The 14,360-nt window shown below is 40.2% G+C and overlaps 1 protein-coding gene across 3 annotated transcripts; it reads left to right on the plus strand.

Moving 5' to 3' along the window:
• Positions 1-1,177: 1,177 nt before the first annotated feature.
• On the plus strand, positions 1,178-13,488 carry cep85 (centrosomal protein 85). 3 transcript variants are annotated; one of them, XM_071470949.1, is made up of 14 exons: positions 1,178-1,312; positions 2,284-2,343; positions 2,447-2,578; positions 5,705-6,498; positions 7,915-8,045; positions 8,324-8,441; positions 8,570-8,755; positions 9,257-9,409; positions 9,519-9,673; positions 9,808-9,925; positions 10,714-10,764; positions 10,943-11,050; positions 11,167-11,410; positions 11,536-13,488. In XM_071470949.1, exons 2-14 carry the CDS (start codon positions 2,304-2,306, stop codon positions 11,697-11,699), a joined length of 2,394 nt encoding a protein of 797 aa, XP_071327050.1. In that variant the 5' UTR covers positions 1,178-1,312; positions 2,284-2,303; the 3' UTR covers positions 11,700-13,488. The 3 variants fall into 3 exon arrangements, with proteins under 3 accessions (XP_071327050.1, XP_071327053.1, XP_071327052.1); XM_071470952.1 differs by lacking the exons at positions 1,178-1,312; positions 2,284-2,343; positions 2,447-2,578 and adding an exon at positions 4,559-4,695 and having other exon boundaries at positions 11,536-11,843; XM_071470951.1 differs by lacking the exons at positions 1,178-1,312; positions 2,284-2,343; positions 2,447-2,578 and adding an exon at positions 4,789-5,008.
• Positions 13,489-14,360: the final 872 nt, after the last annotated feature.

Consider the following 14,360-nt stretch of genomic DNA (forward strand, 5'->3'; position numbering starts at 1 on the left):
TGCTTCAGTGGCAGCTTTTTTTTAAATGATGCTGTCGTTATTAACAACAGTGGAGATAAATAAATAAATTAAAAATTTAAAAAATGCCTTGGGAATGATGTTTTTGTTGAGATTTAGGATTTTTGTGTCAGTGTAGCACCACATGAACATATATCAGCAAAAGCCATGTGCAAATATAAATGGAACAACTGATTTATTTATATATTGTTTTACGGAGAATCTACTTTTAACTGTTAAAAATATGTCTTTTATTTTAAGTGTATAGATATACTTTTATGTGATCATGTGAATAGATTATTTCATTATGTATTGTTTTAGTCGTATTTAGTATACCTAAAAACAACCAAGGGCAATAGGTACAGACAGTGTTGTGTCAGAAAATAAGTGCCACCTTCTAGATTGGATGAATGCATGATACTTTTACATTTTAGAGACAGATTTTTAGGATGATCAATCTTCAGAGATTCAGCAGTATAAACTAGTGTTGCTAGTTGATACTCTCAGGCCATTGTCATTTAAGACATGGGGCCTTATGATTTTTATTAGTTGTCTTAACAATATTTCAGATAGCACCTACTGCGGGTAAATTCAGTTAATTAGTTAATCGTTGTGCATAATTCATTATTGGCGTAAAATTTTCAACATATATTATAGCTAATGAAAAATAGATGAAGAAGAAGTATTTCCCAGATTTAGTCCACTGCTGAATGCTTTTGTAATATACCACCTAACAATAACAATGACTCATATTTTTGCATTTAACCTTATATTATTTATCTCAATGCCATTTATTGTTTTGTGGCCTATTAAAATATGTGTTAAGATTATTGGTAGGTTGTAACACTTCTGAACCCTTATTTTCTAGGTTATTCCAGCCATCTCAACGCATCTTGGTTAGGTTGGTTCGTTTTGTGTTACTATGGTGATATTTGGTCATATGGCGGAAGGAATCTGGACATCTTTTTGCTACCTTGGCAACACTTAAAGAAGAATCTTAAAAACACTGCTGCCCCAGTTTTTTTTCGGCTGTAGTCTGCAGATGAAACCGCTGCGGATGTACATACCGTGCAGGCAGAAAAACCTCAAACAGCCTCTGAGACAACACAATCCGCCATTGTTGGACGGGCGGCGCTGTGATATTAAACAAGCGGCCATTGTGTCTTCGACGGGGTTGTCTGCCAGCGGAGAGGATCAGTTGGCTAGCGGAACAACAGCAGCAGCAGCAGCAGCAGCGGATGGTACAGATTCGGCTTCGGTTACCAGCCTGAAACCGAGATTTGTGTCTTCATTCTGTGTTTATGTGAAACGAAAGGTAAAGTAAAGCTTTATATCAGCGCCGACAGCTCCGTTAGCTACGGTAATGTAAACACGAAAGCTTTCAGAGATTTGTTACGTTTATCTTCACTTCAGCGAAGCAAATGGCAACGTTGTGTTAGCTAGCTGTTAGCTAGCTTGTTAGTCGGAAACGGATTTGTCATGGATTAGCTAAATGATTAACGGTGCAGTGCATCGCAGTGCAACAAATATGAACGTTATTGGGAAGGAAATCATAAGGAATTCACTGATTTAAAACAACCTACACTTGGGTAACTACGCTTGACGCATTTAGTTGATATCTTAATATTTTAACGAATTCGATTTGGCGATTGTTCACGTTTAGCTGATTTAGCTCGCCTTGGATGGTTAGCAAGTCATTTCCTTAATGAATTAGCTGGTGAAGGGGATTACTTTGTAACAACCGGGCTGCATCTCAGACTGTGTGTATCCATTTATAATCGTTATAGGTGCTTGCCAAATGATGTAAAACTTCCTGTAGCCTCTTAGGGATATAAATGTTTGTGTAACAGTTATGTAACGCTAGGACATGTGCTCATGTTGTTATTTTTGTTGGTGCTCAGAAAAGTCTGTCGAGTTTGTTTCTGGCAGGTCGAGAGGCAGATGAGTTTGATAGGCGATCAAATCGGTCTTTAGCTAACAGCTGTTGAGTCGTAAGCCATGGACGTTCACTTCACAATATACAGTTTGCAAGAAAGGAGCTTTTGTTCAGTGGACATCTCAGTCTCTGGTTCATCATAAAAACCTACCAGCCTCCTTCACTGTTTCCCCAGTCAACTAAAGGAATAGGTTAGAAGAGGTTGTCAGATACTGTTTAAGTAACTGAGTGGTGAGCTAAACTAACCTACATAAAGATGTTATTCAAATTAAAAAAAAAACTTTAAAGTGTCTTGTTAGTGTGTATTCACTATTTGATTGTAATTCTATCCCCCCCCCCATCTGTAACAGGTGACATTGTCTTGTATGGAATGACAACCTCACAGAGATATATTGAATCCAAACCAGCGGGTAAGTTGGCACTCTGCTGTGAAATTGCATAACTGTGTTTGAGTTCAGTGTTCGTTGATATCCTCTTCTGTTGCTATCGTCCTGTTTCACAAATATACATTAGCTCGGTTTGCTGACATGGAGTGGCAAACACCAGCTGTGTCAGAGAAGTTCCAAAGCCGTTTTGGCCGCCGTCCTGGAACATCGGACAGTGGGGACACTGGTCTTGGCACCTCAGCATCTGACAGCACAGAAGGTGATGACTTTTGCTTGTTCTCCCCCTGCCTGTATTGTGTAACGTTGTTTTGAAATCTGGTTAGTCACAGTTTGCACGCTACACAGCCAGGGTTGGGTGCTTTAATGGTGGTTGAGTTTTTTGTAATGGTTGCTGCATTCAGGCAACATGACAAGATATCTGTAATTACAATATGGTTGTTCGTAATTAGACCTCTACACTTTTAGCTGACTTGAAAGTTGAGAACAGTCATATAAAGTATAATGTAGTGAGAAGCCACACATGAACCTCAGACTCATCCCCAAACCGGTTGTTTGTGCTGAGACTGTATGGACCATCTTCCAGTTTGTGCCGTTGTTTCTTTGGCTATTTATAGAGTAAAAAAATGTTCATGATCCACTTTGTCTGCTTGGGAGATTTTCAGAGTTAGATTAGAGTCTTAGCCAAAAATGCCCCAAGGATCTGCTGCAGTGCTCTGGTGTTATGGCTAATTGGGAGGATGGGGTGTTGAGATACGAGGACTAGACAGCTAAATGAAGACTGGACCCATGCCCAATGAGAATATCCCATTGGAGAAAATGTGAAATCCTAGTGGAGATGGTGTGTGTGTGTATATGTACTATATTTATACGGATGTACACGTGAATGGAAAAAATAACAGATGCTCATATCAGAATGGTCCCATGTAATGGCTGACCAGCTGGGATGGGTGGTCCCCTTGTATAACAGGAAACACTGCAAAAATAATAGACTGAAAAACTTCACAAAGCTGATCTTTATGCCCTGGCTGCCAGTTGGAAACTTTTCATAACAACTACAAACAGGTCACTGTTTTTTGCCCCTCACACCAAGTTACATTTACTTGTATTGGCGTTGGTGAAAAGCTGTCTTGCATCCCACGATCATAATGATGCTTTTAACACATAATTTCTTTTGCCATTTGTTACACATCATAGTGAATTTTTACTGGTCATCTCCTGGATGTCAGTAGTTTCCATAATCCGTCTGAACATTGATGTGTCAGCAGAGACATAGGAGGCAATTTTATAGGACCTTCTCCAAATCTTAGCCAGATGATGCTGTTCCACTGCACACCCCTGCATAATCTGATGTGTATTTTAATGCTTCCTTATCACCACACTGAATTAAACAATCTCACCTCCCACATCACGTGTCCAGTCAGCAGATCTAAACATCACTAAACCTTAAAGGGAAGGTGTGGAGAACAACTAGTAGTGTTAGCAGATGCACGTCTTCTACACCTTTCAACAAAATGGAATCCCTTCTTCTTCAGGTGTCCAGTGTTATCCTATCAGCCCCAAACACTGTGATCACACAGCTCAGGTCTTGTAAGACAACATTCCTGGACGGATTGAAGCTGCATTTAAACAAATGGCAACCAAGCTTGTTATAAGATACTTCAGATTAATTTTAAATTTACATGATGTTGTGTGTGTTGTGGTCTGTGGATACGTTTCAGTTACAGCTGCTGTCTTTATGTAGGAATGAATGTAACTAATTCTGGCAGGCCTCACTTGTTTAGTTAGTCATTGAGTATGCTACTGTTGCTGGTACATCTTTGTCCAGGCACTAAAACTGACAACATTGCCTAGCAACATAACAATTAACCCCCACATTTAGCCCCAGTAATGACCTGTTGTAGATAATACTCTATAGCATACTAGAATGTAAACAGTTTTAAATTTTAGTTGCTTAGTGTTAATCAAAACATTTAGTTTTAAAGCTGCAGATAATTGTCATCATGTTATACTTTAAACACAGGAATGTCTGTTGAGCAAACATCTAGCAAAAGTTCTTCTTACAGAGTAGTTTAGACTTGTTCTAGCCAGTCATGAACTAGTGGAGCCTGTAGGCTTCTATTATATTTGAAGTTTTACCTTCCTGAAAGATTGATAGCCTTTACATAATATTCTTGCCTTTATACTGAATATTATTTTTTCTTTTTGATTGCAAAGCATTTCTTTTTTAAGGAAGGTGTGGCTTAAACTGAACAGGGAAAACATTCGGTCTCATTCAGTCTTTGACTTTGGGTGTACACGTGTGTGATGTGTGTTACAGTGGGAGGAGGCAAGGTGCTTAAATAAGCGGCACCCACAGATCACTCTGTAACTTGAGAGGTGGGCTATAAATACCCCTAACCTTTCCTGTGTATGCGTGTTTGTATGTGTTTGCTCAGAGGTTGGTACAGGCTGGTTTGGCTGTTCGAGGACAATACGGCTTTGGGCACAGGGCCTGAGTGTTGCGCGGCTGTTGGTCTCAGAAGTTGGTTTGCTTATACCAAGAAATGCAGAAGACGGACTGTTGTGTTGATTTAAAGCGTCCTGCAGCTCAGCTCACCTCAGTTCAGCTTTAGAAAAAATGCCACAGCTAATAACATGTTTGTTGCATTCAAGTGAGTACTGGGTTTCCAGACTTCAGCAGGTCTCTCAGGTTGGTAACACTGTTGAAATCAGACTTATGTAACTTCAGATTGTGTCGAGGCTTGTGGAGGAATCTGTAGGTTGGTTGTAGTGATCTTGCTGTGTTCCTGCTGTTCTTTGTGAGCCTAAAGTGATCTCTGAGGTTTTCAAATGAGGACTGTTAACATTTTTGGGCATGTTTAATGGTGTGGATTGGGTGTGTACTCTGTAGAATAATCTCAGGGTGCTTATCTCGGATGTTGTTAAGAGGATAATTACAAGAGTTTATGCTAATTAAAAAGGGGTCAGCAGTGCTACCGCAACAGGATGTTACAATGAATTATAATTGGCTTATATGTACACTTTGTGACGTAGCAGGCAATACCAGTGTTATTAATGCTATTTTTTTTTTTTTTTGTTAATCATGCAATGCAAAGCTTTTACCCTCATTGGTTTAAGTCTATTATAAGCCTTTTCCCTGGGTTGAGTCAGTCAGAGCCAGTTAATTCTTTCAGTGGTGACACCTCATCATCAAAGTAGGCCACCCATAAACCCTGCTGCATCTACCTTACATCACTGCCTGAAAATAGAGAAAATTGCCTGCAGTAGTGCTCCAAATATTCTGCACTGATTTAACAAGGTGCATCTGTATCATCTGTATAGTGAACAGTGAGAGAGTACTGCTGCTTGTAATTTCTAATAGCTTTTTCTTCTTTTACTCTTGAAGATTTCTGCAGTTCCAGCAGCAGCCCCTCTTTCCAACCCATCCGCAGTCAGATCCCCATTCCCACTGCACATGTCATGCCATCCACGGCCGGATCCCCGGCCTCTAAGCCCCAGTCTTGTGTTCAGGAGGATGGCCTGTCTTCACTTGAGGGTCACAGGTCTTCCTCTGGCTCCAGAACTCCAAGTGGCTCCACCTCGAAGTCTTCCTCTCTCTCCAAATCAGCATCTTCACCCAACTTGGATGCTCAGGCTGGTGTGGGAGGTGATCCTGTGGGGCCAAAGCCAGACTGCCTGAGCCGCTACCGCAGCCTTGTAAATGGGCTGGACCACTCGCTTTTCCCCTCAGATCACACACGGTTGGATGAGGGCCAGAGGTTTGACACTCCTGCTGTGGAACCTACTCTAAATCAGTCAGCCCTGTTGGGGGGGTTATGCCCTGATGTCAGACTCCGATTACAGACGAGCGGGATTAGAGACAACCCAGACTGTGTGTCTGACGCCTACAGAGGAGGCATGGAGCACAGCTATAAGGTTCTGCCCGAAGCTAGGCCTGGGGTTACCGGCACAGCAGAAACCTCTAATCAGAGGGGCAGTCAGCCTGGTGCAGCTGGATCCTCTGGAGTGTATGCAAGCCCTCTCAGCCTGCAGACACAGGCTCTGCTGAGGGAGCATACAAGCTCCATGGGTTATGAGCCACTGCGGCAGGACAGATGTAGTGAACTATCCAGCTGGCAGCAACAACAGCAACACAAGCAGCAACTGGAGAGTTTACGCTTGCAAGTGGAACAAATGCAGGTAAGCAGTCACTCTAAACAGAAATAATGCTTAAGAAACACAAAGCTGGGAGTTAGAATTATTTTTATTTGTTTCATAATTGTCATGGTCTTCAGGGATCATAATGTAGAGGAAAGACATTCATGTCACATGATACCTCCACTGGGTGACAAAACAAATTCGTCTTATGGTTTGGTGGATTCTCTAAGGACAAACCCTTGATGAAGTAAAGCCCATAGGAGTCGACATGTGGTGCAGTTGGTTATTGGTGGACATTGAAATGTGGCCAGAAATCCAGTGCGTGACATATATATAGGTCGAAATAGGAAAAATACCGTCCTATTTTAAAAAAAAAAAAAGCCTGAAGGCAGACAGACGCCTTGTCCCATTTCAAAGTATGATTTGTCTAATCGATCAACCACAATAAAATCACAAAAACGATAAAAGATTTTCTGGTCTGTGTTGTTAGTTTTATAAAAACAGTTATATTTCATTACATGTGTAATTCAGCAAATCCTGTGCTTGCTTAATGTCAGAAAACTCCTTGCTTCATTGCTTTTCCAGTCTGTTAAAAGTTGTCAACATGGGAAAAAATAACATTACACAACAGCTCTTTGCCATTTCAGTAGTGTTTAAATGTTCATTTCCTCTGTGGCAGATGTTGAGTGAGTGACTCGATTGACTGTTGCCACTTCCTGTGTGCTGACATTACCCAACACTTTATCAGTTTAACAGTTGCTGTAAACCTTTTACGCATATGAGATACTGACACTCACCAGAAAATTCAAATACTAAATCTGATTAGACCCATGGGGGATTTCACTGTATGAGGTTAATGATGCTAATCATTAAAACTGTCTTAACTATATGAATCCTCCTAAAGCTGTGATTTGAGTGCTGCATTCATTTAATCATTCATTCATGGTGCTGGATGTCTTCAGAGCACCAGAGTACACTGACAGTTGGCTGTGCCTTCACCGTGTGTTGGAAGAAAGTCTTGAAAAAGTCACTGAGGAGGAATTACATTGTATTCTAAAGAGAGATTGGCACAGCTTGATAAGTCAAGTTTTATTTCCTATTTTTTTTGATTACCATTTATATTCACACACAAAAAAAATCTGTTACTCGGGTGACTGCTTTGCTATAAAAATAGTTTGACCAGGTGTCAGGATAACCGAGGCAAATGCCAGTCCCTGAGCTGTTTGTATTTTGTTTGGTGCAAATATTGAGTTGTGCTTCTGTCAACACCTGTATTGCATGCACTTTGCACTTTCTATGCTGTGCAAGGATGACATGAAATTATGTCAGCCATACATAGTCTATTTATTTTCAGGGTCAAATTTGTACACTTGTAAATCTTCACGTTTCTCATCACATTTGCATATTTTCATATTTATATTTCTAAATGTCGCACGCATTTTCATCTTTTTGTTACAGTTGATGAGTGCTGGAGTGGGTCAGTACCCATCTCTATATTCAAACCCTGTTCACTCAGACTCTGGCAAGTGGGACGCTCTGGTCAAAGCCAGTGAGAGTCTGTTAAAGGAGAAGGAGCTTGTCATTGAGAGGCAAGTGTTTCTAATAACTTTACTGCTCAATTTGGGAAGGGAAAGGGAATATTGTGTCATTCCTTGATAACTATTAAGTTCTTACTCATCTTTCAATTATTCTCAACATTGAATAACATAATTCTGGTAACACAAATTTGTTGATTGTTTAGAGGATTTAATGTGATGGGAAGAATTTTAATATTAAAGTATTCATGTTTGTCCTCTAAGCCTCTGTCCTCTAAGTGTTGTTGACTGTATTGTTCTTGTGTTAATGGTTGGACCCTGTTGTGATACAGACAAAAGCAGCATATGGCCCAGTTGGAGCAGCGTCTGAGGGAAAGTGAGCTGCAGGTCCATGGAGCCCTCTTGGGCCGAGGGGCTTCTTATGGGGATATGTGCATGCTGCGGCTACAGGTTGGTGAAGATGCTCTGGCTCCCACAAACAACACTAAGAACACTGTGTTATACTGTCATCACCCTCACAAACAATTTACCCCTAAGAACCTTGACTGAAACATTTGCATCACATGGTGGCTTCACAGGAGGCTCAGAGAGAGAATGCCTTCCTGAGGGCCCAGTTTACTGAGCGCACAGACTGCGCTGCCCTGGAGAAAGCAGAGGCAGAGCGCAGACTGGGAGCTGTCGAAGCAGAGACACGCCGACTAACTGACAGTCTGAAGGAGACCTGTGAGAGACACGCAGAGGAGATGAAGAAACAGGAAGAGAGGGTTTGTGCTTACCTAACACCTCCTCCTAACATACACAAACCATTCACTTTGCCTCTGTTTTAGTGGCAATTATTTGCTGATAATTGCATTTCAATTTATATACTTTTCATGTTAGTGATGAAAGGAAACGGATTAAATTCAGTCAGAGTTCCCAACAGCTGACATTAAAACAAGACCCCGGAATCACTGTACAGGAAACATTTTTCCCCCCACAGGAAGTGAGATGCTGTTCACTGTTCCTGTAAAATCACTGCTAAGCTCAGTACATAAGTACATCTTACATGTTGCTTAAAACTGTGGACTTTAACAAGTTCGCTCATTTTCATAGACAAAGATAGAAAATGGCGTTAAAGCAGTTTCTCTAAGGGCAACGTGTGGTTGTGTTTGTAGGAACACTTCGTCACATGTCCTTGCCTTGAGTTTTCTCACTCACTATGGGTGTAACACTTATTACATTTGGAGCATATCATCCCTCTTACCACATATTGCCTATGTATGCAGATCCGCAGTAGAGACAAGCACATCAACAACCTGAAGAAGAAGTGTCAGAAGGAGGCAGAGCTGAAGAGAGAGAACCAGCAGCGTATTGAGACTCTGGAGCGCTATCTAGCTGACTTGCCCACCTTAGAGGACTACCAGAGCCAGAACAAGCAGGTCAGGATAGTTCTACTCAATTTCAGCCCTTCTCATTCTGTCTGTTTTAACTTATTTGGATCAAGGTGTTTAAATAATTAAATATGGATGTGTTTATTTTTTATATCAGCTCCTGGAGGCTGAACAGCAGGCAGCCCAACTACAGGAGAAAGTAAAAGATTTGGAAGTCTGTCTAGAGACAACACGCTCACAGCTACGGGAGAAAGATGTGCAGCTGGAGGAGCAGAAGCACAGGGAGAGAGACCTGCTGACCACGATTACTGAGTACGTACACACGCATGCGGTGTGATCACCATGAGCAATCTGCCCAGTAGGCATGTTTGTTCTCTCTGTGTGCACAAAGAGACAGTAGTAACTCTGTATAATGTGTTCTGTGTTTTTATTTTTGTTCTCATCAGTATGCAGCAGCGGGTGCAGCAGGGCCTTGAGGATGGAGCCAGACTGCCTTCTCTGGATATTGAGAAGCTCAGAGTAGAAAACAACGCTTTGAGGGAGGAACAGCAAAGACTCAAAAAGGTCTGTTGTTCTTAAGATGTTCTGAGTGTCCTCTCTTAAAAAAAGCTCATCTGTGTGCACCTGATACTTGAAAGCTCCAAGATACAAAGTACAATTTAGCTGGTTTAAATTACCACTCCCTAATTTGCTATGCCCCAAGTGTTCATACAGTGTAATCTAATAGTAGTTTTGCTGTTGATATAAATGACCCCAAATGACTTCAGCTTCAAAATGTTAACGTGGCTGTGTGAGCGTAGAGGAAATGACTGCTCAGTTAAATGTGAACCAACAAGAAGTGTTAATTCCTCTGGAAGTAAGTTTCTGCATAATGTGGTTAAAGCATGTAGCAGCAACTGTTGATCAAAGGGTAGAACATTTTCATATCACTATTTGTTAGTCTGGTTTGTCATTCCTTTCCTTAATGCCTTTATTGTAATGTGCTGCTGTGTGTTTCAGCTGCAAAGCAAAAACCTCCAGACACACACACACTATTTCCACAGAGCCTCATGTCACTATCTTATAGTCCTACAAAGGGAGGGGAAAGAGGAATGTAATTTGATATTAAAATGAAAGGAATGGGAATCAATAAAAGGGTGTCAGTTTAGGTCTAGAAACCTTGGGTGCCGTTCCTCGATGGGATCTGGTTTTATTTCCCAACCCAAGAGAGCACACAGGATATATTCTGTGAATGACTGAGCTGTGATGTTGTTAAGTTTAGAAGTGCACGTGGTACATTTAGCTTTATAAGGTGTCAAAGTGCTGCTCCATATAGGACGTTTTTGTTTTAAAGCTCAGTTGTTCTTTTGCAGGTCATTGAGAAACAACATCGAATGATGGAACAGCTTGGCTCCCAAATCCAGGTTATTATATTATATTATATTATATTATATTATATTATATTATATTATATTATATTATATTATATTATATTATATTATATTATATTATATTATATTATATTATATTATATTCATGTAGTTACTGGGCTGTTTATAGTCTCACGTCAATATTTGACTGATTAATTGTTTGTGTGTGCAGGCTTTGGAGGAGCAGATATCTCAGGAAGAGAGCAGCTCCCAGGCTCTCAGAGAAGAGGTGTTGGCCAAAGAGCAGAATATGTTAGAGCTCCACACAGCCATGAAGGAGGTGAGTCAGACTGATCCATGAAAATGATCATGTTTCTTAGTAGAGTATGCAGTATTAATTCTTCTTTGACTTGACTGCTCCCCTAACTAACTTTGATGCTGACTCCTGTTTTTCAGCTGTCAGCCCAGAACCAGGAGCTGATGGAGCAGAATCTGACCCTGCAGGAGCAGATGAGCGATCCAGAGCAGAGGAGCACTAACCAGGCCTCCTCTGCCCTGCAGCCAGCCGGGGCTCGTCTCACACAGAGGCTTCATGTAGAGATCGCCTCCTGCCTCAGTGACCTGCGCTCCCTGTGCAGCATCCTGACTCAGAGAGCTCAGGGACAGGACCCCAACCTCTCCCTGCTGCTTGGTCTCACATGTAAGCCCTGCTTTTTCTCTTGTTGGTAATACAGTACAATGCAATAAGAAAATGATTCATGTTGAGAGAAGGTATGGTTCGAAAAGGTGGACGACATGAATCCGAGTCATGTTTTGTTTTTCCAGCACCTCCACCAGTGGCAGAGCAAGATGAGGACTGGATGAGTCCAGAGGTGCTGCAGAAGAAGCTCGTCGAAGCTCAACAGCTCCGTCGAGATGTTGAGGAACTACGTAATGTAATACTGGACCGTTATGCACAGGACATGGGAGAAAACTGCATCACCCAATAACTTGTCACCCACCCAGGTGATGGAAACTTGCAGAAGCCCCACTTCATCTCAGAAGCATCTAAAATGGGCCTGTCTTTCATGCCCAGTTAGTGAATGTCAGAGAGAGGACTGGTTTTTAATTTTCTTAAAATGAGGACAGAGGAAAGCCCAAATGGTTCAGCTTCTACTTCTCTCGACTGACTGTAAGTTGAGTTTCAAGCCTGCCTGTAGCTCAGAACCCTCCCATCCCCCGGTGAGTTCATCTATTTCTGTCCAAGGGCTAACAGAAAATAACTTACCTCTAATACTTGATCCTTGAAGCATTGTGTGTGTGTGTGTGTGTGTGTTTATTTTTTTTTAATAATGATGACATGATACTGTCACTTACCAAACAGTCTTATACTTTTTGTTCCACTCTAGTGGAAAACTATTTGTGTAGAAGTCCCACATATGTAATTTATTTAAATGTTACTTTCCCTCCCAAGGGGAAATATCCAAGAAATGGTTGACAATCAACTGAAATTATTTTAACCTGTGCTTTTAACTGAATTCACATGGAAATGTTACTAACATGCCATTATTTAAAATGGTGAACACTGTAACATTAGACTCAGCTGTGAGGTATAGGACTTAACAACTGAACGGTTTAATACCAAATCACCTTCTCACACCAACAGGCCTACATCAGTTTTATTACCAAAGAAAACTCTGGTCGGGGCAGTTGTGCAAGTCTAAGAATGTTTGTGAATGCTCCTCTCTGCTGCAGGCCTCTTTCTGAATGAAAACCAACACGTGCCTTTCTGTAAGTTTGCAACCACAATGCTAATTCATTTTAGACCAACGACAAAGGGCTGTTTGCAGCGGACTCTTCCAATATGACCTTTTTCTCTCAGTGTGTCAACCAGTAGGATAGTCAATACATTCCCTGACTCTGAATGTAGCAGATAACTGTGGGCCGCGTCACAGAGCTTTTGAATGCCCCTACACTGTTTTTGTTCCTGGTAGATAAATGAAGTTAATTAAAGCTCATTAATCTTTATAGAGTCTGCTCTGTGTAGATGAATAACTTCACAGTATACTGTACATTTCGGTTGATAACAGCTTCGACAGAGTGGTTAGGTGTTTGATAAATGTATGCCGGAGAAACAGTATTAATCTTCAGTATTATTTATTGTTTTATTTGCATTGACAACTCGGTGTGAAAGCGTTTGGGGTCCTCCTAATGCGTTGCTGTAATAATGTGCTAATGTTGTTTTAGCAAACAACAACAATGTGTAAAGGTCCCATGAAATGGCTTTAGATTGTTATTTTCCTCTGTGGTGTTTGACATATGAGATAGGCCAGGCTATAGTAGGCCAGGCAATAGTCACTGAGGATCATTTGTTTTCTTCAGGTGAAAATGGGACATGTTTTAATCCCATGTGGCAGTGATGATGGGAGGGGTTGGCTGGATCACCCCTAAATCACTGATCACATTGAACTCAATGGAATTTTATATTTGCTGCGAGTGCAGGATAAGCCATTTAAAAAACTTGACACTTTACACGAAGAGAAAGGGGATTTTAATATACAAATATGCAACAATTACTTTTTGACAAATTATACAGGACAATACACCCAGGGACACACAAGCCATTTTTCATTTCATGGGACCTTTAAACTCAAGTAGCACAAGATTTATCTTTGGAAAGTCAGGTTCCGCATGCCTTAACATCTCAATTGTTTTGCGAAAGGGAAAAAGATGTTTATATTTTCATACCTTTGTCCTTGTTTGTATTTGCATTTTAGAAATAAAGATTTTCAACATTTAGTTTTGTTTTAATTAGGTTGGGATTTTATTTCATTTAATTTTCATTGATTTTTAACTGCAGTATTTTTATTCTCTCTGTACAGAAAACCACAAGCACCAGCCTTCTATAGCTAGGGATACACAGGTTCAATACACTAGATCTATATGGACCTTGATACTTATCCCTTTAAGCAGATCAGGTATCACCTTTGACATGACTGATCCACATAAAATATTGTTTCTTTTGTCACTGACATAAAGGGTAATCTTTCATTGGACAACCAGCTCATTTCTTAGTGGCATAGCAATGCCTGTTCTCATGTTATGTTATGTGACCTACCCAGCAGTGAGGTTTATAGATTTTACTTTTGGAAAAAGGAGCCAGGGCTATTGGGTATCAGCGGATATCCTGAGCTGAAGTATTGGAATTGGTATCAGTAGTGAAAAAGTTGGATCAGTGCATCCACAGCTGTGTCACTAACTAAATAAGAAAAGCATGAAATGTTTAAATTATTAAATTAAAATAACATTATTAATGGCTGAATTCCATTTAGCTGCTTCAGTTTTAGGGTCCTGGTATTGTGTATAGCAACTCACTATCTGGTACACTTGAGTAGTATAGAGCCATTCTTAATGTTCTTAGTGATACCTGAACTGTTCCTACACCGGCTGATTTAAAAAAAAAACAAAAACAAAAACAAAACAAAAAAAAAAAAAAAAAAAATATATATATATATATATATATATATATATATATATATGTATATATATATATATATGTGTATATATATATATATGTATATATATATATATATATGTATATATATATATATATATGTATATATATATATATATATGTATATATATATATATATATGTATATATATATATAT

Source organism: Trachinotus anak, unplaced genomic scaffold, assembly GCF_046630095.1.
Source record: "Trachinotus anak isolate AG129_WGS33_773 ecotype Australia unplaced genomic scaffold, CSIRO_AGI_Tana_v1 ptg000032l, whole genome shotgun sequence".
NCBI lineage: Eukaryota > Metazoa > Chordata > Actinopteri > Carangiformes > Carangidae > Trachinotus > Trachinotus anak.